A 27,160-nucleotide genomic window follows, 5' to 3' on the forward strand; every position below is an offset into this window, starting at 1 on the left:
TTGGCAGGAAGCTGCCAAGTGATAGGAGTCAGAACTCATGCTTGCTCCTTAACCGCTCCCTGCCCCTTGCGCTGCCATCTCCGAACCCAGCTAACAAGCTCTGCCAGGTTCTCCCCTAAATGTCTCTTGGACACTCTGAGTGGTGCATCTGTTTCCCTCACCTGCACTGCCACTCCCATGATCTCAGGCCTGGACTGGCTTCTCCCTTCCACTCATACCCAGCGCCAATCCATTTACTACACTGCAGCCGGGGTGACCTTTCCAAAAGGAAATCTGACCTTGTCACACTACACCTTCGCCTTGTTACTTTCAATGGCTGCCCATTGCTCCAGGACAAACACCAAAATCTCTGTGATGGCTTCCAAAGCCCCAGTGGCTCTGGCACCACTCGGTGACTCCCGATACCATCCTCTTTGAGCTATGCAATATTTCTTCCTGCACAGAGACTTCCCTCAGGCTGTGCCTTCTGCCTGGAATTCTTTTCCCTGCCTACACCTTCCAGTGTTCCCTTGTCTGTAGGTTTCACTACTCCTCCAGACTGTGGCTCAAGCATCAGGCTATCAAGGAAAATTTCCAGGTCCTTCATCTAGATCTGATGCTTTTCTTCATTCATTCATTCATTCATTCATTCATTCATTCATGTTTGCTGAGGGTCTGCTGCATTCCAGCACTATTCTAGGCCCTGAGGATGCAGAAGCCAACCAGACAATAGTATATGCTCTAATGGAGCTTATATTTTAGTGGGGGAGAAAGATGAGGCACAGATGAGCAAAATACACAGGACAGCACACCTCACACAATTGTATTTTCTTCCGTCATAGCAGTTGCCTCTGTTTTGAATTATTCCTGAATCGACATTGATGTCCCTGCCAAGGGATCTCTCAGGTCCCAACCCCCAAGAGAGCAGAGGCTGGGTCACCTCTCCAGTAGCCGTACCCTGAGCACATAGTAGGTTTTGGATGGACATCACAGGTATTTACTGAATCCACTTAGTCCCAGGTATATCTCCCTGAAGTCAAGTTACTTGAGCGCTTGGGGCTTAGGAGGAACAGTCTCTAATGACTGAATCCCTAATGCCTCCCTGCCCTTTGAGAAGATTTCCTGCAGCCCCTCTGGCTACAATTCTGAGTCAGAGCAGAGCCAGCAAACTTTTTCTGCAAAGGGCCAAATAGTAAATATTTTAGGCTTTGTGGGCCATATGGTGTCAACCCTGTTGTTATAGCACAAGCTCAGCCATAGACAATTATATAAATGAATGGGCATGGCTATGGTCCAATAAAACTATTTATAAAAACAGGCTGCAGGCAAGAATTGGCCCATAGGCCACAGTTTGCAACCCCTGAGTTAGATGATCCCAGATGCCCAGCAGCTTATGGCAGTTGAAGGCAGAGCCTGTGAGGCCTAAGACAGCTATGGATTCTGCTGGCAGGGTCCAGCAACTTTCTGCAGGCCCTACATCAGTTGACAGGGAGATTACCACAGAAGTTCAAGCTTCAGGCATTTGCAGGCACCATCCCTGCAGCACATGGGGAAGCGGTTCCCTGCCGCCTCCAGAGGGAAGCGACTTTGGCCTGCAGGCCATGTGAGGCAGGGATGGAGGCTGCCACATTCCTTGCAGGGTCCCCAGGCTCCTCCAGGGGCTGAGCTCATTTCCTGGCCCTGCCCAGGCATGTGGCAGGGCTGCTCTCAGCTGAGCAGCTGCTGCCCTGCACCCCAGCCCGGCCTATACTCAGCTGGGAGACACAGGGGCTTTGTGCTTCTGTAACAGATTGGGTGACGCTTGCTGGGGCCTTTGAAATGAGACATGACATGTCAAAACGTGCCTATTGCTAATGCTAATTTTCAGGAATTTGACTTCTGTTGGCAACTGACAGAGGAAAAACAATCACTTTTTTTTTTTTTTTTTTTGGTATGTGTGTGTAGTTATATTTACCCTGCTCTTTGGGATCTGAAGCTATGAAAAACAAGTTATCTGGGGCTTACCTATTGGTATGGCATGGATGGACAGTTTAATCTAGTATTTATGGAGCCAGAGGACATTAATTATAGCATTAACACTATGTGTAGACTATGTTGGGTGTTAACTGTTAAAAGCAACTATAAGGACATCACACAAATTCCAGTTGGTGGTAGAGGTGATGATGTTCTGTGTATAAAAGTACTCTAGGCAACAAAGCTATGCAGCTAACATACCCCAAAGTTGTAAATGCTTTGAGAGCTCACCCAGTGCGCCCAGAGTCCCCTGTAGGGTACAAGAAGTTATTGTGACATTCTGATGATACGCATATTGCAGGTGAGCAACACTGTGGGAATGACAGTGCCCAGAGCATCACTGTACTCCAAGGGTACTGATGCTCTTGGTATAACACTGCGTACAGTGCACTGGGGCCTACCTATTATCCAGCACTCCCAGAGCCCCTTAACTGCAATGTTTTGGGTGTACCGACGCTCTGGTGTACCTACATCAGTTTTACTCCAAGCTGCAATGCATCACTTCTCTGGGTGTAACTATTACTATGGAATAATGATCTGGGGGTCCTAGCGTTCTGGGTAGCCCTGGTCACCCAGTGGCACAGTGATGACAGTGGTAATGTTCTCAGGATGGAAGTGCAGTCCCCTTGATCGTGTTCTTCCAAAGCAAGCCTCAATTCATTTCATTCATAGTGATCAAAAGAGGCTTGTCCCTTCCTTTTCAAGGAGCCTATCACTAAAAACTTGACTGCATCAATTTGATTAAGCCTCAAAATCTGTGAAAGCAGAAGTTCCCAACACAAATGGCTATGAGGCAAGTGAGTAAAAATAAATGAGCTACAATTGGCTAGATGAGTAGTAGGGACTGGCAGGGACTGTGGCAAATTACAGAGGCATGTCTTTCCTAAAAGGTGGCAGTAGGAACTCTGCTCTAGTAAACTGTGGCCAAGTGGGAATGAAGCTCTAGGATTGCCTTACCTTCTGATATTTTAAGAAATGCAAGAAATCTGGATTTTTTTTTAAATTTACAATTTCCCACTTTTCAAAAGATTTGGCCAAACAAGATACATCCATGAGCCACAGTTGGGCTATGGCTACGACTTCTCAACCTTTGCCCAGAAGCCAGACTTGCAGACCTGGGATGGATGAGAATTAGCATCATGAAGCAGGTATCTCGAGCTTCAGCCTGCTAAACCAACGGGTGACCCGTTCACCAACATGAGCCCTGGCTGTGTTTCAAGTTTGAAATGTCATTTCTTTTCCTCTCTAGCCTGCTCTTAGCTATTTCTCTCAATGGAAAAAGAAATTGCATTCTACCCTAAACCTAGAATAAAGCCACTACTTAGTGTCTAATGAAGGGGATCCTATAGTCCAGCCCATCATCATTTGCCCCATCTGCTGAGGGATATGGAGTTAAGCCTGGGATCCCTAAGTAGCTACAGAGGAGACAGGCTGCAGGGGATTGTATTGGCAGCATCCTTCAGGAGGGTCAGATTCTCTCAGGCATGTGGGCACCTTGCCCACAGCTAAGTGGAAACAATGCCAAAACCACTGGTCACTTGATTTGATTCTGCCCAACTGATTATTGTAATTAGATGACAGACATATTTCCCTCTCCTTTTCATCTGGTGCTGGAGGGTGAGCAAATCTGGCCCATGAGTCATTCTTCTGGGTAGTTACCTAATGGGGAAGATTATCTCCTTTCACAGCCGAGCTATGCCTGCCTTTTGGCTGCCTAAAGAGTAAAACCAGGTCCAAACAAAATCAAATGCCAGGAAATTTCAAAACTTCCCCATATTTCATGTGGCATTGTCTACAAAGGTCTTTCAACTGCTCCCTGCACTTATACTCAGAGGGACCACAGAGTTGTAGAATTAAACAGAACAGAAGCAAGTATAATAGGGAATAAAGGAGGAAAGAAACTCCGTGCAAAATGGCAGGACTTCTCGTTGGGGGAGCTTGTAGCAAATAATTGGGAATAAGGAGAAGAGTTGGGTTTTGATGGAGCTACTACACTGAAGTTCTTTAAAATATATAAGCTGTGGATTCAGAATTTTGTAACACTGTGAATGGAGCCCTCTTCTGGAGAAATTTTTCAACAGGTATTAAAACAAGATCAAAACACACAGACATGGACATACACAGCCACAAAGAAATAGGAACTACTGTGGCTGTATAGATGATAATGACTGTCATTGAATCCATAGTTTCATTCCACCTCACAGAAACTACCTGGACTCCCCAGGCACCTTTCTTTTTGGAAAGAGGGAAAGAAAGAAGAATATTCGCAAGAACCTAGCTGTACTTTTACCTAAACAGTGAACTTCAAACTGAGATTCAGTGCACACATGCAAATGCTGATACTTTTACATACTGCAGTTACTGGGTACATTGGTTTGCCGGGCAATTCCACTATAACACATAGGAGATACTTCTAGAAGGAAATAGATTTTATTTAATGGAAAACCCAAGGGCTAAAGATAGAAAAGGAGAGAAGGGAGGGAGGCAGAGCAGAAGAGATTAGCTAAGATGACTGTTGGGCTTTTAATATAGACTGTGGCATTACATAAACTCCAGATCACATATTCAGCCTCGCAGTTTATTAAGTCTCTTTGGGGACTTGCTAAAAAAATTGTTCAGACATGTGAACTGTACCACTCCAATTCTTTTCACGACTTATGTCTCTGTTTCCCCAGTGCTTTTGAAATCTTACGGGTTGTCACATGTTGAGGCCATCCCAGGGCAGGGGGTGCTCTCTGCCACTCCCACAGTCTTTTCTCCTAATCAGAAAGGTTCTGCAAATAACCTCTGCCCTTAACACAGAATATATGATGTTCCAGGGGTACTGAAAGACACTGGTTCTTATTTAAAATCCTGAAAATCAAAATTCCGAGTCCAAGAAAGAACTCCCCATTTTAAATCAACATCTCAGAATTCTGTGGAACGTTTTTGGTCACTCCCAAGCGACCGCTCTCCAAACCTGAACCACTCCCTAAAATTCTAATTCTTGGGGGATTACTCATTCATTGTTAGGACTTTTAGCTAGTTGTAAGTGATACCCAAACAGCGGCTGGGGTGGGGGGGGGGGGCGGATCATACTTACAGTGTAATTTCTATGTCAGGGCTCCCTTAATCTGTTCCACATTCATTATTTATCATAGTTAAATGCCAGAGGCCAGTTCTGGGACAGCTTTTCCCAAAACACCCCAGGGGAGAAGAGAGGTGACTGTTCCTTGACTTTGCCAGCTTCCAGCCATTGTTGCTTAGAATTCCTCTTCCCCCTTTCAAAATGCCTAAAACAGCAGCCAGCCAATAAACGTACAGAGATTGATGGCTTCCAAAGCCAGACCCGGAGTATTATAACTGCAGTGGAAAAACACATACATGCTTGCCTGAACACCGCTTAGGACCGAGTGACTAATTTGCTTTATTACATTGTTTTTCCCTTCCTTCTGTTTTCTCTCTACTTCAAGAAAGTTTTGTTTTTTGCTTGTTGACTCAAAGGCTCCAAGACTTTCCCCACTTTCCACCATGGCACACAGAGTTGTGCACTTGAACCTCTTACCAATTAAGTGAATTGCACCAAAATGATTTCTCTGCAAGGTGCTGTTGCAACCAGGATATCAATTAGCGCCCTAATGTGGACATTTGCTTTGATTATGCATAACTATCTTAGAGAGAAATAAGCCTCGGAGAGCAATTCAATTCACGGTAAAACCTCTACTTCCCCATGCTAAGGAACCCAGTGAGCTGACAGCCTTCAGACCCACCTGTGCCATCTGGGCCCAGCAAGAGGAGACACACCAGTTGCTTTGCAAAAGGTATCATGTGAGAAGCCCCTAGTGCACAGGGATTGCTGGGTGCTGCCATGTGGCCTGTCTCTCAAGGGGAGGCAGTAACTCCGGGCAAGCCCTGGAATCCTAACTGAGGTCCAAGCATGCTGAGAGAGGAAAGGACTGTAAAGTCCTGAGGAAAGGCTGTGGTAAGTGCTCGCAGACACTAACAGTTACCAGTATGCCAGGCCTCATGGTAAATGCATTACCTAGGACATCCTGTTGAATGCAATTAATCTGCCTGGCAATCCCAGGGAGGTGACAAGATTATTTTACAGTGGAGAATCAGAAAGCTCAGATTTACTAAACAACTTGCCCAGGGTGGCACCACCAGCATATGGCAGAGAGGATCTGTCTGAATCAGAGGCATATTCTGATCCACTCTGTTAAATGGGGATATATATACACACATGCAGCCTCAGGGACAGCCAGAGTCCAGAAAGTATGGGAAACTGGTTCAGGGACAGACGTGAACCACGTCACGGACAGACATGGGATTTGTGGTTACGGGACCCCAAGACAGTCAGCCAGCAAAGCCCTGGTATTAGAGGAATACAACTGGGCAGTCCTGAATGGGGGCTGTGTATCCAGGGAAGAGGGAAATCATACGTGGGGGAGGGGCTCAGCAGCCAGGCACCTTACTCTGCCCCCAAGGCACTGGCATCCACCCACTAGCCCCCACTTTTTACATCATTTCCATGGTCACTCCATTCCTGGGACACTGGCCCATTTCCAAAGTCTAACCCCAACATGGATCCAGCAGTGGCCTCCCTTAGAAGGCTGCACTGCATCCCCACATCCCAGACAGCCCTGGCCTGGGATCCTAGCTCTCTCCCCCTCCCCCTTACCCACACACTCACACGTGTGTGCCTCTCCCCGGGGACCCAGGGGTCCTGGCCAGGAACTCAACGCCCGTTCCTAGCACCCAAAGGCTCTCCCTGTCTCCCTCCCTCCTCTCTGCCTGGCTCTGCCTTGATCTCACGCACCCACTTGTAGCCTGCCCGCTCACCGGGAGTCCCAAAGGCTTCACCGGAGGCCTGGGGGCTGGGTCCCATCGCTCTCAGAGACCACAGGCCCCAAGAGCAGGGCTGGGCGTGCCCTCGGCTGCCAGCACCTCCGGTCTGGCCTTCCCGGAGTGCTGCTTTCCTGCACACAAACTTCCCGAGATCTCGGGGATGCGGAGGTGGTCGCCTGGGAACCGGCCTCGGTCGCCCCGCGCCCCCGGCCTGGCCGGGTCGCCGGCCCTGAGCGCCGCGGCGCCGCGCGGGTTAACGGGCAGCTGCAGCCCGGGTGGGCAAGGCTTGAACTTTTCTCTGCGCTCCGCGCCGCCCGGGAAGGCAGCGGCGGCGGCAGTTGGGGCTCGAGCCGGCGCTCCAGCTGGCTGGACAAAGGGGCGCAGGGGGCTGGGGCCTGCGTCCCGGCGGGAGGGGGGCGCGCTCGCGGCCCGAGGTCGGGAGGAGGAGAGCCCGCGGCGGGCGCGGCCGGAGCCGGCGCCTCGGAGCGACAGCAGCAGCCGGGCTGCAGCACTGGCGGGCGGGAGGCGCCTTCCGGAGCGCCGCGGGGCTGGGCGGGGGAGCCCGGGCGCCCCGGCCGGTCGGTGATGCCAGGCCGGCCCCGGCCCCAGCCCGCAGCCCGCAGCCCGCGATCCCGACCGCAGCGGCGCTTCCCCGGCTCGGCGCTGCGCTGGGGGGAGACCGGGACTCCTCGGAGTCGCCTCCGACCGAGGCTTTCTCCAATGCATGAGCCTCCGAAGGAGGCGAATCAAAGTTACCCACTTGATGTAGGCGAGAATGTCGCCCCTGCTTGCAAAAAAAGGGGGACTGGGGAGCTCTCTTCTCCTCCCCGAACGTACACACACACACAGGCGAATCGGAGTGGAAACCAGCCTCCCCCCACCCCCCCGGATCTCTGGGGCTGGGAATGACCTCCCTCCAAGCCCCAGGCTTTCTTCGCCGCCGCGCCCCAGAGTCCCCCGACCCCCGAGAGCCCCTCTCCCTGCCCGCGCCCGGCGACGCGCACACAGAAACCGGGCGCAGGGTGCGCCCCGCAGCCCCTCTTCCCTACCTGGGACAGGAGAACGCACAGAAGGAGCGGAGTTCTCGGCTGCATTTTGCCCGACTAGAAGCGCCCGGCGGCGTTTTCATTCATGCACTTGGCTGCACTGAGCATATTTTCCGTGGGAGCCAGGCTTTGAGGAGAGGCTGTGCCTCACCAGCCAGCCAACTTCCCAAATAGATCAGCGGCAGCATCACGAAAGCATTGGGTAGAGGCTGATGACCAGGACCAATGGCTTTACAAGACAGATTCCTTCATAAAGCTCCCTCGTTTTGCATGGCAGATACAGGGCGAGCACCTCGCACAGAGCGAGTCCCTCGGAGCAGGCAGCCCGTTTGCTTTTTTGGGCTGTTGGGGCCCAGCCTCACAAATCACGCTGGGCAACGCCAGCCGATTCCACTTTTGCAGAGAATGGAATTGCACCGGGGACTGGAGAACACTTCCAGCCCAGTGCAAAAAAAAAAGATTCTCTTTATTAAAATGTTAATAAGATCCACTTTAATTCCAATAAATCAAATAAAATGACCCCAGCAGTTCCAGCCCTTTCCACGCCTGGAAAGACTTGGCAGTGGATTTTTTTTCTTTCTTTCTTTCTTTCTCTTTCTTTCTTTCTTCCTTTTTTTCTCCCCCCTAATGTGGCCCAAGTCATGATGGTGTTTGGTGTTTCCTAGCCATCTCACAAATCACCAAGACGACAGATCAATTCTTGCTTGCAGAAAAAAAATCCATCAAGGGGCAATAGATTTTATTAACTGCTCAGGTGAGAGTCTGACTGGCCGCCTACTCCACAAATGTGCATCTGGCACCAAATTTGGAGCCATGATTTAAGGAAGCCTTTTTTTTTTTCTATATGGATGTGATTTTTCAAAAATTCCTACCTATTCCCAGGGACTGAGAATAGTCAGAGCTGCTGATCAAGGGGTTTTATAAGTGGGGTGTTATGGGAATGAGGGCAAGAGGGATATAGAGATCTACCTTTCCCAGGAGGAATTGAAGAATATGCAGTAAAGATCTCACTTTGTCATTTCCATGCAGCCTCCTTCTCAAAAGGATTTAAGGTATTTTAAAATAAAGGACACTTGTGCAACAGAATTGATGCAACCAAACTAAAAAAATCGAGGCTAGGAGAAAAAATTCCAAAAACTGAAATGTAAAACTAAACTCTAATATATTTGCTCTGATTTGGATCTGAGCTTCCTGGTGGCCAAAGCAATAAGAGAAACATGTAAAATCATATAGTTCTTATTATAGAAAAATGTAGACAAGTATCTACTGGTGAAATTTCCCCCTGGAGCTGAATACTGAAATACGCATATTACATGACATCCAATATAGCGGGATACTGAGCAATGGATCATGCTTGAGATCCAGTGGGTAGGGCTGTATTCCTGGCATCTGGCACAGGGTCTAGTCATTAGTGTGTGTTAAATAGAGACCTAGACCTAACTAATCAAAGTCGCAGAAGGTGGGGTGGCACAATCTGGAGCCACATTGCCTAAGCTTAACCCCCTTCTCTATTACTGACAAGTTACTCAGACTCTCCACACCTATGTTTGTCCATGAGTTAAATGAGAATAGAAATCATACAGAACTTATAAGGCTGTGGTGAGGAGTAAGTGACAAAATAAATACTCAATAAATGTAAACTGATACACTTTTTAAAATGCCTTCATTGCCAGCAGTTGAGTCCCAAGGTCACCTCACATGGCCCCAAGGTCATGGATGAAGTTGCAACACCGTCTGACCTCCTGGCTACATTAGCCCTCTCACTGGCCCAAGAGATGGCAATGTTAGCCAAACAGCCTCCAAAAAAACCCAAGGAAGCTGGAAGTTGTGCTTCTTCTGGTCTCTTCAAGTTTCCCCTGTCCTCTTGCCTAATAGATACTGGCCCTGAGCCTTTGAGAGGGGTAGTCATGGTGTTTGATAGATATGACTGTCCTTGCTTGGAACTCATGTGTGTGGAGACTATACCCATGCTGCCTACCAATGAGAGTAAAAGGGGTATTTTGGAATCAGGCAGGCTTCAAATCAAGGTATCCTGAAAGACCCTGGTTTTTCTCCATTCCACAGCAGGAGCCATCTTGTCAGTCAGGGACCAGCTGAGCTAAGCCCTTGGATTCAGCAGACAAAGGCAGACAGGGGACAGCTGGGGATGTGATAAACCACGACAAGGGATAAAGACGGCAGAAATCATCCAGCCATGTTTCCTCAAGCAGCCAGTTGGTTGGGGAGGCAGTCCTTAGGATAGGGTGTGCAAGGCCGCACTAGTCCAAAGTACAAAACGGCGTTATCAATTTTATAGTTTGGCAGACCCTTTCTGCAGTCTCTCCATCCCATCATCCTTACTACTGCTCGCCACATAGGTCCAGTTTCTCCCTTCCTGGCAGGTGCAGGGTTGTACTTGCCAGCCCCCTTGTGGTCAGCATGGGGCTGTGTGACTAGTTATAGCCAATAAGCTGTGAGCAAAAGTGACAGGTGTCACTTCAAGACTGGAGTATTTAATCATCAGAGTGAGACAGGTTAGTTTCCCTAGAATAGGGGCTAAGATGGAAATTTGTGCAGGTGGCTTACTCAGAGGTGTTCTCGGGAGCAACAACCACAAGAGGAAGGGAAACAAGATTGGCAGGGAAGAAGATTGCAGTGGCAGTAGAGGCCTCAGCCAATCCCAGGGGAGCTCTGAGGCTAAAGAGGCTTTTCTTTCAGAGACAACTCTAACAGAGTTGGGAGCTATGCCTTTGTGCCCTTAGTAGACCAGTTGTGGGCTGTTGATCACCTCATGTGAGGCATCTTGGTTGGTTCGGCCAAGGGCAATATTCCAATCTGACCTCATATCTTCATTATCTACATATAAAATGAATGCATTGACCCACAACAGGTAACTGGAAGCTGTGACTCCCACACTGCCAATGACCACGTGCATCTGATGGTACCAGTGAAGGTAGGTGTAGATTTGCAAAAATCTGCTAACTCTGTCTCCAGCCACTGTCTGTACAGGCATTCGCCAAGGTCCTGGGGTTTTGTCTGAGTTATTCTACTGGCAGGCAGAGTGGCTCCAGCCAACCACACCTGAGTCCAAGTGAGCAATCCCAAAGGGTCACTCCATCCCTTCCTACCTGGCCCCATAGCTTGGATTTTAAGATTTGTCTGCAAAGTGAGACTTAGATTGGGATCTCCAGACTCTACTTACATCGGACAAGTTGCATTTACTCCCCAAGGCTCAATTTATTCATCGAGAAAATGAGGATGCTAATATATCTCTCCAAGGGTTGTTGTAAAACTGGCTGCTACTTTTCTCCCTCAATGCTTTACTCCCCTCTACTCTCAGAGAATGTGCATTTCACCAAACACGATATATCAGGTTTTGTTCGACAAAGACAAGAGAAAAATCATTTCACTCCCATGATAAAAGGCCTCTAAAGAAGAAATCCATTTTTGTTTGTTTTGCATTGTTTTCCCTTCAACTCCCTAATGGGAGTCTTTTGGCTGATGGATGGATTGATGATGGCAATGAGCACTGAAGCTAGAAACCATCCCCTAATGACCCCTGCTTTACCTCCCTTCACTCCAGGCCCCCACCAAGCTTTTGCCCAGAACCTGGGTCTACCTTTGGACACATTCCGTGTTCATACTCCTTTCCCAGGCACATCAGCCTGGCTTTGGGGCTGATGAAATCATCAGCAACATTCAACAGCTATATCCTGAGGTGGCCAAGGATTGAGGCTGTTGCCTGTCATTGACATGGATGAAGACACCATTTCTACCTGTGTGAGGGTGGTCATGTGCCTGTAGGCAGTGGTTGGGTATTATGTGTACAAGCGTATAGATGTGTGCGCATAGTGAGCAGTTACCAGCCGTATTTTCCAGCAAAGATAATTTACTCAAATGTTGGTACCCTTTAAATGTGCAGTTGTAATGAGGCATTTGTACAGAACAGTGAGCAACCAGGTAGATGTCCTCATGAGACACAAGAGTTATCGGGTATGCCAGGAGCCCTTGATGATTGAGATATCCTAGAACAGTGAGAAGGGAAGCCCACATTGTACAGCATTAGGTACATAGCATAATGCTGAAGCTGTGCCCCTCCCAATGGGATAGCCTATTAAAAACACCTGAGATTATGACAATACACTGTCCCACAATACCTGGTCACCCAAAATTAGCATCCTTGATTGTTCTTGAGCCATGAACTTGTTTTGTTTCATAGCCCTTTATGTTGCTTAATCTACACTATAAGTGGTCACTTGCATTATTGCTCCATTCTTCATTCCAACCTGCATCTATACATTTTACTCATTTAGGTTTGGCCATATGAACTTGATGTGGTCAATGGAATAAAGCAGAAGTGATGAGTTGGCGGTTATAAACTCAAGCCCCAAGAGGCCCTGTGGGTTTCAGCTTGCTCTCACTAGGGCCTTCAAAAGAACATTCGTGGGTGAGTTCATTGGTTGTAGAAGGAGAGACCAGCACCCACATGAACCCAGAGGTGGTCAGATAAGCCCAGCATTAGCCCCACTCAGATCATCTGACCTATAGGTATGGGAACTAAAAATGAATAATTGCTCTAAACTGGGAGGTGGTTTGTTATATAGCAAAAGCTAACCAATAATTACGTTTGTTCGTCTATTGTCTGCCTATATCTCCAAAATGTAAGTCCCATGTCTCTCTGCTTCTGTGTGCTCAGCTTCTAGGACACTGGCATACAGTAGGTGCCTAAATGACTTTTGCTGAGAAGATAAATTAAGTGGCTTCTATACTGACAAATGTGTGATGCTGATGTGAAACCTGCCCCCTACATATACTGCCCTACCTGAGATACTTCCTAATGGTGACAGTTCAATCCTCCCACACAGAAAGTGTCCTATGACCATGACAGTCTCCAAGCCCATGTGGCCATCTAATTCATCCTACAATAAGGCAAGGTCTTCTTATGAGAGTCTAGACCAGAGTTAGACAAAGGAAGGACCATTCCACAAAGGCTAGTGTGGACATGTTGGTGCTTAGAGATCTTTGATGAAGAATATTTGGGGTATGAAATCCTTCTGAATTTCTTCAATGAATGAAGAGGCCAGATGTCTAGGAATAAGAAAGGAAATGCTCCTATGGCTTTGTGGATACTGCATTAATACAACGTCCTCTGTGAATAAATCAATACCATCGTGACTTCTACACTCACACAGAGATAAAATCAGGAGTGACTTTTAGGCCATCTCAGCCAATGGTCTCAGTGTCTTTAGGACTTCAATCCCTCCTTAGCAGTTAAAATTGGACATTCAGACACTAATTTTATCCTGTGAACTAGTAGCCACTAAAACCCCCCTCTAGGTGTCTCCCTTACCCAAAATTAGTGACTGGGGTTATTTCTACACAAAGAATCCTCTCAGCATTAATTTGGTAGAGCAGCGGTTGTCAAAGTGTGCCCTCTGGACCAGGAGCATCAGCACACCTGGGAACTTGTTAAAAAATGAAAATTCTCTGGTCTCCCCCCAGACCTACTGATTTAGAAACACAGGGGCGAGGTTCAACTATCTGTGTTTTGCAAGCTCTTTATCCACATAGTTTTTGAGAATCACTGCTATAGAGAATTCTCCAGTACTCACTTATATATATTCATTGATTCATTCATTCATTCATTCATTCATTCAAGAAATATTCATAAATTGCTTATTGTGTGTTAGCCCCTGAGCTAGGCAACAGAGAAAGAAATGAAAGGCATGGTTTGTGTACTTGAGAAAATATGTCTCACAGAGAGAAAGACATCATTCTATTATAGTCAGCTAAGGAGATGCTGGGAGTCAAGGTAGTCAGAGCTATGGGGGATCAGGAGGTGTTTAAAAAGAGGCAAGGGGTCCACTGCGGTTGGCTTCCATTGTATGTCAAAAGCCATCACGAATCTTTACTTGACAGAAGTTGTACTTTTTGTATCTGTTGATGAGAAACTAAATATAAATAATAACAAAAGGCACTTGAAATTTAACACCTCCTTCTAATTGGATTTGAAGTTTATTCTTCACAATCTCATCTAAGTGGAGGTGCAAATGGCAATGCCTCTGTGTGTGTGTGTGTGTTTCCACGTGGGTGTGTGCACACATACACACACATGCACACATGTGCATGCACAGCAGGGGGAGGGACATTATTTATAGTTGACAGGTAATACTTGGTGTGCTTTTAGTGAGATCTCTTAGAAGGACACCATGGCCACCAACACCCCACCCCCCACCCCCTGCCTATCTATTGTCCCAATTAGAGAACCCTGGAGCTATAGCAAAGGGGAAAAGAGGTAAAGACACTGGGAGGAGGAGCTAGTGACCAGACAGAGGGCAGAAGACAATTCTGGGCAGTTTGGGGGTCCAGACTAGGATCAGTTTAAATATCAGTATCTACAGGTTGAGGTTTATCCTACAGACAATGTGGAATCATCCAAACTATTTAAACAGGGAAGGTTCAATATCTCATTTACATTTTAGGAAGATCACTCTGGCCACATTGGAGGATGGATTACATTGAGGGCCATAACTAAGAAAGAGAGACTTCTTGGAAGACTATTGTACAGACCATAAAAATATAATAAATCAGAGCAGGAAACTCTTTTTCTGAGATTTCTAACCAGTGAGCAACGAGGTATATGTCATGGCAATCTCTCCTGTTGCCTAGCAGTGTCTGGCACATAACATAAGTTTATACATCTTATAATAGATGAAAGAAACATGCTTATTAGATTACAGGAGATTAACTTTGAGCTCTAATTATTCACCCCTCCCTGCGTCTAATCCTACCTCATTAATGGTGGAGTGAACTTCCTCACTTTTGACTTTGGGCTTCACCACATGGCTCGTTTGAGCTAACAGAATGAGGTGGAAGTGACAGTGCGCAGCTCTGAGCCTAGGTCTTACAAGGTCTCACATGTTTCTGTTTGCTCTCTTACCCCTCCGCCATCTCCATGAAAAGAACACATCTTCACCATCCAGCTGGTACAAGAAGGATGAGAAATGTGAAGCTGAGCCACCTCCATCCATCCATCCACAAATCTGCAGTGAGAAACAAAATCCAGCCTTAGATTAGCCAAACCCCAGCCAACCCATGGCTCCGTAGGAATCAATGCTTACTGTTATGACACAGACATCGTTGTGATTGTTTCTTATCTGGAAATAGCTGACTGATACATAAATGCACCTCCTTCTTAGGACTATATGTAACTCAGGGAACAGGCTAAAAGCTAAATACATAAATCTAGCATAGACATTTACATGGGCGTGACCTATGTTTAATGTTTACCACAAATACAAGCCTTTAATAATTACTTAACTCACCAAATAGTCCTCTCCTTACCCCTACCTAATCCAAGCTGGCCGTCTCCTTGCAAATCCCTAGCTTCCTTTCAGAATATTTATTGCAAAGCTACTGAATCCTTCTCTGGTTGTTTTTCTTATGCTAGCATAATTGTGAAGCCATCACTTAACAATTACTTGGGAAAATTTATTTACAATGCAAGGCAGATCCGTGAATGTTTGTAGTGGATAAATTTATTTACAATGTAATCCAAATCTGCCAATGCCTCTAGTAGATAAAATTGTCCTGGTCCTATAAAAAGCAACCCAGCTAGTTAATAGTTTCTATGGTCTTTTATGAATAGTCCAAGGTCAGGGCCACCATAATGAGTTTGGGAAAGTTAATCTGTGGAAGCACGTTAAGCACAGAAAACTACATTTTAATGATTCTGAATGTGTGACAGCTGCCAGAATTTAACCAAATGAGAGCCAGAAAAAGCAAATCCAAGACTCCTGTTTCTTAAACTCAAGTTTTACCGAATTAAAACAAGTGTACAGTTTCCATGAGGTCAGGAAGGACATCTATCTTTTCTCCCCCCAGGATATCCCTTTCCCACACATTGCCTGGCACCAAGTAGACATTCAATAGATATGAGTGGGATGTATCAATAAAAGCACAGGTGCATAGAAGAGGTCCTGCCTAGCCCTGCACACCTGGTATCTGTCACACTTAACATTTACGGCAACAAAACAAACTATCAAACAACACACCTCTAGAATCAGCATCCATCTCCTGGAGCAGTGGTTCTCAAAGTGTTATCCTGCTAAGTGTCTCTATCCAGTTCCAACACTCCACGTGAAAATGTTAATTGTCTACACTGCCCCTGTTTCTATTGCATAAAAATCACAAGCAAGTATGTCTTAAATCATAAAATTGTCTACTGGCAGATGGCAGAAAAGGGAAATTTGCCACAGTCCATGAATGCTTTGCAAAGCTATCTCCCTCCTGCCTTCCTCTCCAGATTCATCCCATCTCCACTCTCCCCCTTGCTCATGGTGCCTTGCTCCTCTCTCAGCCACCAAACATGCCAAGCTCTTCCCTACCCTGGGTCTTTGCGTATTCTGTGTGGAATGTTCTTCCTCCACTTCCTGATCATTCTCATCCCCCAGAATCTGTTCATATGTCACCTGTTTAGAAGAAAAGCCATCCTTCACCATCTCATCCTTCATTAGCTTATTTCCTTATTTGTTTCATTCATGGTATTTTCTATCATTGTCACTATTATTTATTGCTTGTTCCTTTCCATGCTCATTTCTCTCACTAGAATCTAAATTTCATGATGGCAACTAAATACCTTCTTATTGGTCATTGAACTCCAGGACTATGCCCAATCCATGACAGGCACTCAGTATTCCTTTTTTTTTTTTTTTAAAGAAATGATTGAACAGACGATCTTATGGCCAATGAGAAGAGATGGACTGACTGGTGGCTCTCTAGATGCATTAATCTTATTAGGAATACCAAGTAGTGATATGATGGCTAATGATGACAAGACGCAACCAGGGAACCACTGTGCAAAAACATAGCCAAGATTAAGTGTGCACATGTAACACCTTGTGTTGTATAAAACAAGACCAAGAGCCCAGGGGCCCTGTGGGTAAGCCACATACACTACAATCTATACTCTTTGCCAAGACCAAGCTCATATGGGCTGTGGGGCATGCTCCAGGTGAACGAAGGATGTGGTTTTCCCAAGGTGAATCAGGAGAGGCAGAGGTAAGCAGGGGCACACCTGAGCAAGACATGATAGAGTATTTTTAACATATTTTCTCTCACTTGACATGTCAGGAATTCATCTAATCCTTTTCAAAGTGCCAGGTTCTTGTCCACGTAATGAATCTATTGATTCACTTCTTGTCCCCAGGAGACTCTGAAGACCACAGAATGTCAAGAGAGAAGACAAAGAATTCTTGTTGCTTGTCATGGAGTCTTATGGGTGAAGGGACAGGTCTCTGTGTATTCCCAAAAGATATTCATGACCCAGTTATTACTCTTTGGGCACTAGATGGTTATTTGTTTCTGGACTTACCTATTTTATTGCTCTCAGCTAACATGATTTCCATATCCACTAATTGTTCCTCTTTTAACAATGAAAGTAGAGTAGGACAACTCTTTCTTCATTAATTAATTCATTCAGCCATTGTTTTGGTAAAAAGCAGCAAGAAATAGTGAAAAAAATTACAATTTTTCTGGAATCTAGCTTAAGTACTTGATCTCTAGATTGCTAGTCTCTTCCAACTCCCCAGTCTGACTTCTATATTATTGCCAGAACAATTTTAATTCAAGCAATAACTATCAAGTATCTACTATGATGTAGGCATTATTTTACTCAGCAGTTAATAACAGCAAGTTTGTGTCTTGCCTTTGTTCCATCACACAAATTTTAATGGCTCCCCATTGCCTCCAAGCTAAAGTCCAAATTCCTAACTTGGCATTAAATGCCACACATGAAGATTCTACACATTGGCTCTGCTTTATCTTCCCCAACAGAGCTCAGATATTAACCATACAGAATATTCTACCATTCACCCCACCTCATGGAAGTCTACTTCATTGCACAGGACCTATGCACATGCTGCTTTCCTGGATTTCTCTCATGCGGGCCTAGATCACTTGGTGAGCCACAGCTCATCATTAAGGACCAACTACCTCAAATGCCACTTCCTCCAGGAAGTGGCCCTGATCCAACCAGGCTAGGTTAATTGCACTTAGACCATTCATTATTCACTTACTGAAATCCCTCACTGGATGATCAGCTGCTTGAGGTAAGGAACCAAGTCTTATTCTAATTTACATCCTCAATACTCCAGTGCCAAGCACACATAAGACTTCAAAATAATAATTATGCATTGATATGTACACACACGATAGATAATCAGGAGAGCTGTGATGTTTATTCAGTGCCAGGAACTTTTCCAAATTCTTCTCATTGAATTGTAACCAGCCCCATATGAAATCTGATCATCTCCTTTTACTGGTGACCTGCCCTGGGCAGGAGAGAAAAAAGTGGGTCCAGGAGTCCAAGCACCTGAGTCCTAGGCCACCTTTGCTGCCTATATGTGCTGCAATGGAAAGCAGATCAGTATTCTCCAAGCCTCGGTGTCCTTTCATATTAATAAGCACAACTTCTGGAGTCAGAAAACCTAGGCTTAAGTTCCACTCCGTCACTTGCTAGAACAGGCTCAGGCAGCCACTTAACCCATCACCACTGAGCACTTGCCATCTGCCAAGCACTGAGCTGCATGGTGGGAATAATTACAGAAATAATAACTAATGTTAATTGAGAACTGTTTTATTATTTTAAAATTTGCAATTGTATTGTAATTTATTTGAAATATTATATTTTACTATTTAAATATTTGCTATAATTATAATTAAGTAATAGCTAATTTTCATTGATAATAATGATAACTTACTGGTTTATATGCTTTTATGTGTCCAATTGTTTAATATTTATGACAATTTTAACAGGGTTCTATTTCTAGACCCACTTTAAAATGAGTAATCTAAGGAATACAAGTAGAGAAAGGGCTTGAATCCAGGGCTCTCAACTATAGAACAGAAACTCTTGACCATCGGGTATTTGGATGGCACAGTCTGTTAAGTATCTTCCTTCAGCTCAGGTCATGATCTCAGGGTCCTGGGATCAAGCAGATGTCAGGTTCCCCGCTCAGTGGGGAGTCTGTTTCTCCTCCCCCTACAACCTGTGCACCCTCTCTCTAAGTAAATAAATAAAATCTTAAAAAAAAAAAAAAAAACTCTTGACCAACTTGCCATATTGCCTCTTTCTGTATATTAACAGAAAGGCAGACTCTGCCCCTAACCTTGTAGAACTGCTCACTTCTCTGAGTCTCAGATGCCCCTTAGTAAAGTGTTGCTGAAGGTTTCTACATCATAGATTGCTGTACCAATTAAATGACTTGACTCATGTAAAATACATACTGGCCTCTATTATGAGTGGATAAGACTGATGATCCATTGATCCTTTGCAATTCTCATGTCCTGTGGAATCAGCCAGAACTCAAGGGCCCTACATGCCACCCAACGGTTTAGGAAGGAGAAGAGAATGATCATCATGGGTTTGAAATCAGCCTCTGGGTGGCAAAACCAGCCACCTTCACAGTTTTGGGGGCTGTTCACTGAATTAAAGTTTCCAAATATTTTGGTCTCAACCAATTCTGTTCCATCTAAGATTGAGAGTATATGAACAGTGGTAGCCTATCACCAAATAGTAAAATTCTCACTGACTCCAGAGAGCCACCACGTGGAAGCTATGGTCTTAGGGCCTGGCTGCATGGTTTCAGTGTCCTCAAGATCGATTCAAAACACCGGATTACGGGGGCCTGTGGCTCACTTGGTTAAGCATCTGCCTTCAGCTTAGGTCATGATCCTGGGGTCCTGGCATCAAGTCCTGCGTTGGGCTCCCTGATCAGCAGGGGAGTATGCTTCTCCTTTTTCCTCTCCCCTGCTTTTGTGGTCTCTCTCTCTCTCTCAAATAGATAAAATCTCTTTAAAAAGAAAAAAACAAAAACAAGCAAACAAAAAAACCAAAACACCAGATTATATAGCTTGGTTGGATCCCTTATCTCTCAGTTTACGTTGGTCATAGATTCTTCACCACGGGCAGAAACCTGGTTGGGCTTGTGTCTTGGAGGAGGGGGTGTACCATAAAAAGCAATGATGTCACTGATGGGTGACATGAAGGGCACTTACCCTGGTTATCTTACAGATATTATGCTCCTCAATCCTCAGAAAGTGGTTATCATTATTATTATCGTCATGAAATACCATCACAATGCTCACAATATCTGAAAGGTTGGGCAGCCAGCCCATTATCACTCAGAGCTAATCAAGAATACAATTAGAGTCCACAGGATAATAATTCATTCATTCTTTCATCTCTCCATTCATTCACTCAATCATTAAAGAAGTATTGATTGTGTCCCTTTCCTGTGCCAAGCACTGTTCCAGAAAATAGAGCCAGGAATACAGTAGTGAATAAAACAGACCAAAAAATCCTTGGTTTAGTAGGGTGGGGTGGAGGGGGGCAATGAAAAACAAATCAAAAGTGTGAATAAGATGGTGGCAAGTATTCTAGTGAAACACAGGCAGGAAAGGAAGAAAGAACACACAGGATGGGACTTAGAATTCCATAATTGCTAACATTTATTTCATGATCATTCTGTGCTGGTCATCATTCTAAGCATTAGCCTGTATGCACTCATTAAATCCTCCCAGCCATTCTAGGAGATAAGTCTTACTCTTAGGATTTTACCTTAGATGAGGCAATAAGGCACACAGAGGTCAGATGCCTTGCCTGAAGTTCCACAGCTAACAAAAGGCGGAGCCAGGACCTGACCCCCAAAGGGTCTGGTTCCTGAAGTTACTCCCTTACCCAAACAAGTTACACAGTAGCCTCAGGACAGGCTAGCTTAGCTGGTCTAGACTCATTTGGATGCATGCTTGGAAGTCCCTTTGTCTTGCTTTTGCTCCCTTTTGCTCTCCCTCTATTCATTCCTCCTAGATTTCTAGCTTCATCCAGTTACCATTGGTCCATCCTCCTCCCAGTCCCAAGTCCAACAGAGTTGCCCTGCCATTAGATCTCCACCTCTACAGTGGGATACTTGCAAACCAACCAATGTCCTCTCACAGCTGTTGACCCCTGTCACTCCATAACTGGATAGGGTGCTAGGCTAAAAGTCCCCTCTCCACTAGGGCTGAGCCCAAGGGTACATGAAGAGGGTGAAAAGGGATGAGAGCCCCATCCTGTCATTGTCCCCATTTTTCAGATAAAAAAACTGACTGTAAAAATAACTAGAGGACTTGAGCTGGGATTTGAATTCAGGACTGTCTGACCCTAAACTCTTAAACATTTGACTTTTCCAGGCAGCAAAGAGGTGCTTAATTCTATAACAGCTCGAAGAATGAAGGGACAGGTGGATTAGTGAACAAAAGGCTGAAAGAAATGGGCAGATGTACGCAGGCATGAAAGCCAAATAAAACAACAAAGGTGGCATGTGCATGACAGTGCAATAAGGACCAACACAGGCTGCTTCATAAGCAGCTTTGGAAATACTCTGGACCGAACAGTCTTTACAAATATCTCTGTAAATATAAGCTTGCAATCTCGCAGCCAGGCAGACTTAGCCTTGTTTTTCAACTGCCATTTTATAAGGGTCTCTTGCAGGCTTTTTTTTTTCCTTTTATAGACAAAGACAAGGGTAGTTAGGGAACATAATTGGGGGGAGGCACCTGGTCAAGCTGAAACCAGTGCCTGGGGAGGGAAGAAGCACCCTTGGGAGAAGCAGAAATGCAGAGGTGCTGGGAAAGGGGATTGTGCTGCTAATCCCTCACACTGTGACTTTACCAGCTTCTAATCGCCTAATAGCAGGGCATGTAATTGGCAGAAAAGATTGCCCTGCCCTTTACACATATGTCTGCAATTACTTTTCAAACTGGGGCGATAAGTGGCATGATTGGTTTCCTTGTACAGGCGCAGCCGCTCCTCGGAGACAGGGGGCCTTTCTCCTGGAGTTGTGGCTGGCTCTGTGGGTCACAAGCAGAACAACCTCCTGCAAATATACATCTTCTGTCACTGAAGAATAGATCCCCAACTCCTTGCTAGTGTCTGACCTCATCTTCTATCTCCCTCCTCTGCACACAGTGTGTCACACCAGCCTCCCTCCTGTGCTCCGTCACCCCGGCTTGCTCCTGTCCCAGTGTTTATGCTCACCACACCTTCTGCCCCCACCCTTCCATGCTTTCTTTAGGTCTTGGCTCATATGTCACCTCCTCAGGGAAGAGTTCCATGAACATCCTTACTTAAAATCTCTCTTTTACTTCCTAGCCCCAACTCACACCTGTCATTTCTCTGTTTATTTTTCTTTATACCACATACCGTGGTATAAAGAAGCCATGTCTTGCTTGTATCTGTTTCCTAACTGGGGTGGAAACTCTACAAGGGAGACCTTGGTCCCCATTAACACTTCCTCCTTGGTGCTCAGAAGGAAGCCTGTGACTGCATGAACATGAAACACATATCAGTGAAATGAGTGCTTTGCCATTTCCACCATACCCGGACAGGGGGTTGATCCATCACTGTAAGTGCTATGCATGCCACCCAATGGGATGTGTGCTTTACACACACAATGAAAAGACATCTGAGTGGAAGCTGAAAGCATGTACCTTTGAAATATACAGGCCTGGTTGACATCCCAGTTCTATCATTTAAAAGCCTTGTGTCCCTGGACTGCTCTTGTACCAGCCTGAGCCCTGGTTTCATCCTCAGGAAATTGGGAATGGAAATAGCTCTCTCACTTGATTGTTGCTTGAATTAAATGAGACAGTGCTTGTACAACATATTACCCTATACCTGGCACATAAAACAATTATACCTATTCAATACATAATTATAGATACTGCTGTTCTGTTCACATGATGAGGAGGAAATGGGAAGGGAACATACATAGTAGCTGAGCACCTGCTATATGACTGGTGACCTGCTCATTTTACCTGCAGAAACTTATTCCCCCATAGCAATGTTCTGAAATAGTCCTGATCATCCAAGTTTTCTGGAATATGAAACAGAGGCAACTTGGAACCAAATGACCTGCCCAGCCCCACCCCATTCCTAAGTGACAGATTTGGACCTCAAAGTCAGGTTCTCTGCTTTTTTTTCATCATGCCAGGTTGCTTCTTCTGAAAATGAAAACAGATCACAGAAAACAAACAGAACACGGACAGGAGCCACCCTGAGGCATGGAAGATTTAGTTTGAGACTCAGTTTAGATTGTCCCAAGTTCTTTTCTGTGACAGCTCCAATAGAGAAGGACAACCTTTAGGTGAGGTTGCCAGATAAAACACAGGATGCTCAGTTAAATTTGTATTTCAGATGAGCAACAAATGATTTTTAAATATTTCACAGTTGTTCCATACTTAGGATAATTTTCCTTCTTTCCTCTCCCTACCTTCTTTCCATCCTTTTCTTTTGTTTTTCTTTTTACTTTTTTAAGCCTGCCAACTGCATAGCCTTATATTTCTTTGTTTTTAAGATTTTATTTATTTATTCATGAGAAACACAGAGAGGCAGAGATGTAGGCAGAGGGAGAAGCAGGCTCCCTAAGGGGAGCCTATGTGGGACTCTATCCCAGGACCCCAGGATCATGACACTCAACCACTGAGCCACCCAGGTGCCCCAGCCTTATACTTCTTATAGCCCCTCAATATGCACATGGTTATGAGCTAATTAGTGCTCTCAACCAGGAATGGAAGTTTGTAGAAGACATCTGGGAGTGTCTGCTCAGTTCATGACCCTCCTATCTGATAATGACCCTATCCCACCCACAAAGGTAGGTCTTACCACCATGCTATCCTACCCTGCCTGCCTGGGCAGGATCTTGATCTACTCTTGCCCATCTGATTCTCTATCTTGACAATCTGAACCAAGAAACATGGAGATTGGGCAATGAGAGTTCAGTCAGGTTAATGTCCCAAGGAAACATTTGATAAATTTCTTTCTTTTCTTCCTCATTTTTGGTTTTGGTCTTGCTTCTGTTTTGGTTCTATTGTTTTGTTTCAGGTTGGATTTTGGCTCTTGCAACCAAATCACTCTTGACTAGGTCATACGTCTCTTGTGGTCATTTTATTTGTCCACATCAGGCCACCAATGTAGTGTGGATCTCCCATGGCGAAGACCAGCCTCTTCAATGCCTGGCATTGATTGGTAGCCTCGGCCCAATCAATGGATTTCTCTATATACCCTTATAGTAGGGAAGCACAAACAGAGCCCTATTATTCCCAGAACTTTGAAAAATAAGTCCTGAGAATTCCAGATGAAGAAGGGAATTGCTCATCCCAGTCACAGAGGCTTAATAGTCCCTCTGAAAATATCTGAGCAGCCGTGTTTGTAACAACTGTCAAGTTCTCACTTGGTCCCCAGCCCTGGCCCTGGCCATCGTAGCTCTGCCCAGGTCCTGATCCTTATGGTCTGGCTTTTATTTCTGTTCTCATGTTGTTGCCAATCCACAGTCAACTGAACTTCACGTCACATATTGCAAAACTGAAAAAATCTCAACTAACAAGAGAACCAGAGTGTGTTATTCTTCTCAACCCACACCATGACCCCTTTATAGATCTTTAAAGCTTTACTCTCTTGGAAAAGTGCTAGAACCCATTTAAGTACCTGCATGTTTCACTGGGCAAATATAGTGACTACTCATAAAACTCATGTTATCTTTATGCTTTTCATATGTTTGCTAACTTATGGCAAGGACTACCTTCCTCTCCTCTGCTGAGCATCATGAGGCATCATCTTCTTCCAGTGTCACAAGAACCCTCCTCCCTTGACCACCTCAAGGCAGTGTCCACAGTGTCTTCCGTTGTATATGTGGATGTTTAAGGGTGTAACTTGATGTACTAAGGTTCTGAAGTGTGGCAGCCCCTGGTCTCTGAGTGATGAGTACTCTCCCTCTTCCCTGAAATGCAATTCTCATAAACTACAAAGTTTTGCTAAAAAAAAAAATCAGTCTTCATTTTTTTGCAAAACCTTTACCTTCATAGATTAAAAACAAAAACTGCCTTCTCTAGATTTGACCTTCAGCTCTCTCTGGCATCTTATAAGTGCCATATAAGTGGCATCTTATACCCACTGTACTATTTGCCTGTTGCTGCCCCAAAACTCAGTGGCTTCAAACTACAGCAAACATTTAGTATTGTTTTATAGAAATTCAGGAGCAGTTTATCTGGCCAACTCTGATTTGAAGATCTCTACTCAGGGTCAGAGATGGATCAGGACAGAATATAGTCATCTGGAGGCTTGACTGAGACTGGAGAATCTTCTTTCAAATTGGTTCCTTCATGCAGCTTGGAAACCGGTGCTGACTGTTGGCAGGAGGCCCAGTTCTCATTCACCTGAGCCTCTCCACAGAGCTGCTTGAGCTTCTTCACATTATGGTGACCGGCTTTATCAGTGTGAGAGTTTCAAGAGGCCAGGGTGGGAACTGCAATGCCTCTTATGACCTAGCCTCAGAAGTCACAAACTGTAACCACCACCATACTTGAGTGCCCCTCTGAATTATAATGGGTGCAAATTCTAGGAACCCAGGCTCCTTGGGATCCATCAAAGTGGTGGGTTCCCACATTTACCATCTGACCCTTTCCTTCTCTCTGTGCTTCTGGTCACGATGTTACCAACCCCATTTTAAGTCTCTGGACACCCCTACAAGGATTTCTCCACCTGGCTGGACCCTGACCCATCATGTCTGCTTAAGCTGCAGCATTTTAAATTATTTAAAATGTCATTATTTACTAGAGCAAAGCTCTTCTCTTAAAACTGTATAATTATAATGGGGAATCAATGAAAGCCACATTGGCATCAGCTTAGGAGAGAAAAGATGGGGCTGCACTGCCTGACTATAAGCTCAAATGGTCTGAAGCTTATGATGGACGCACAGAGACCAAAGAACCTCCACTGCTATACTAGGCTATATTAGTAGATGCAGAATGTGTTTATTAAGGAAAGTGGTAATCTTACTGTTGACTGAAATACTTTGGGCAGACTCTTAGGTTCAGAGATGAAGGAGCAGGGGTGAAATTCAAACAGAAAGCGTGATAAGGATGCCAAGCGTTTTACAATTATTGCTGTTGTTAGAATGTTGATGACCTGTCCAAAAGGCATAAGTCAAATCTCAATGCCTACTATATTGGGAGGTGGCAGGTGGTCAGAGCATGGGGGTAGAGCCCCACAAGTGGGATTGGTGCCCTTATGAAAGAGACCATCCAGAGCTCTCTTACAAACTCCAGCATGTGGGGACCCAAAAAGCAGTCTGCAGCTGAAAGAGGGTCACCCAACCATGCTGGGACCCTAATTTCAGACTTCTAGAACTGTACGGAATAAGTTCCTGTTGTTTTCAAGCCATTCAATCTATAGTATTTTGCTACAGTAGCTCAAATGGATGAAGACAATCACTATCTCCAACACATTGCCTGCTCTCTTTTCTTACCACCTCTCACCTCCCTCAGTTTTCTTCTCCTACATCATCCCTTAATACCCCATGATAGGTCTGCTACTACTCCAGCAGACCCAAGGATAATGGCCTTGACAACTGAGCACAACACTTCACTTCAGTTTACCAAGTGCCTGTATGTCTGCCTATTATTATCCCATTAAATCAGGTTAGCCTTGGTCCTTGAAGTCCCATGGAAAAGCAACCAATGGAAGGTACCACGGAGTTAACAAATGGAGCTATAGATTTCTTTCTCAATCCAAGGAATAATATCTTAACACATGTGGTTGTGCCATGTCACAAACCAGGAAGCACATGTTTATGGGCTCACTCTACACAGAAGGAAAGCCCAGAAAGCCTCCATCATGTGGTCATGGTTTCACAGCATGTTGGTGGCAAAGCCAGGACCAGTAATCTACGTATTGGGTCTGCAAGTGCTTTCTCATTGAGACTCCTCTGCCCTATCACAAAAATGGCCTCCCTCTGGATGAGGTGGAGGACATGAAAGGATGCCAACGGCAGTGCTTTCTCCTGTCCCAGCATGGGATCTCAGGTGGTGGCACCCCTTGCACCTTCCCAAGAGCTAAATGCAATAATGGTGTGCACTTCTCAGCCCCCATTGGTCTCCCCCATCTCCCTGTGACATTCATTATGGAAAACAGGCACCAGGGAAAGCAGGAGCTAGAATCAGAAGAATGCACAGGTGCCCTTTGCTGCTGTTAGCGGCTTTCTTTTCCATTTCTAATAAACTGCTAAAAGCCTGTGCCGGGGAGTGTAAAAGAGTGGAGCACAAGGAACAAAGGCAAACATCTATTTTGTGTGACAAAGACTCATGGGAGAAGCTGGCTCTGGCATAACAGCACAGCTCTTCTCCTCAATGTTACATGAGCAAGAGAATTCAAAAGAACTTATGGGGAAAACACGGGGGATTATTTGGAGCCTGGGAAGGTTGAGGGAGCAGAATCTCTG

General features: G+C 45.3%; 1 protein-coding gene and 1 long non-coding RNA gene across 2 annotated transcripts in view; both read right to left on the reverse strand.

Moving 5' to 3' along the window:
* The window catches only part of CDH13 (cadherin 13), a 1,000,623-nt gene extending 992,194 nt beyond the window's left edge, over positions 1-8,429 (reverse strand). Inside the window, exon 1 of the mRNA XM_026004901.2 lies at positions 7,869-8,429. Coding sequence (XP_025860686.1) covers positions 7,869-7,913 — 45 coding nt within the window. The 5' untranslated portion in view covers positions 7,914-8,429. The remainder of the gene's footprint in view (positions 1-7,868) is intronic.
* A 6,206-nt stretch (positions 8,430-14,635) lies between these two features.
* LOC140594791 (uncharacterized) overlaps positions 14,636-27,160 on the reverse strand; it is an 87,317-nt gene continuing 74,792 nt past the window's right edge. Inside the window, exon 3 of the long non-coding RNA XR_011996105.1 lies at positions 14,636-14,887. This is a non-coding gene — a long non-coding RNA (uncharacterized lncRNA). The remainder of the gene's footprint in view (positions 14,888-27,160) is intronic.

This window comes from Vulpes vulpes, chromosome 12 (genome assembly GCF_048418805.1).
Source record: "Vulpes vulpes isolate BD-2025 chromosome 12, VulVul3, whole genome shotgun sequence".
Lineage (NCBI taxonomy): Eukaryota > Metazoa > Chordata > Mammalia > Carnivora > Canidae > Vulpes > Vulpes vulpes.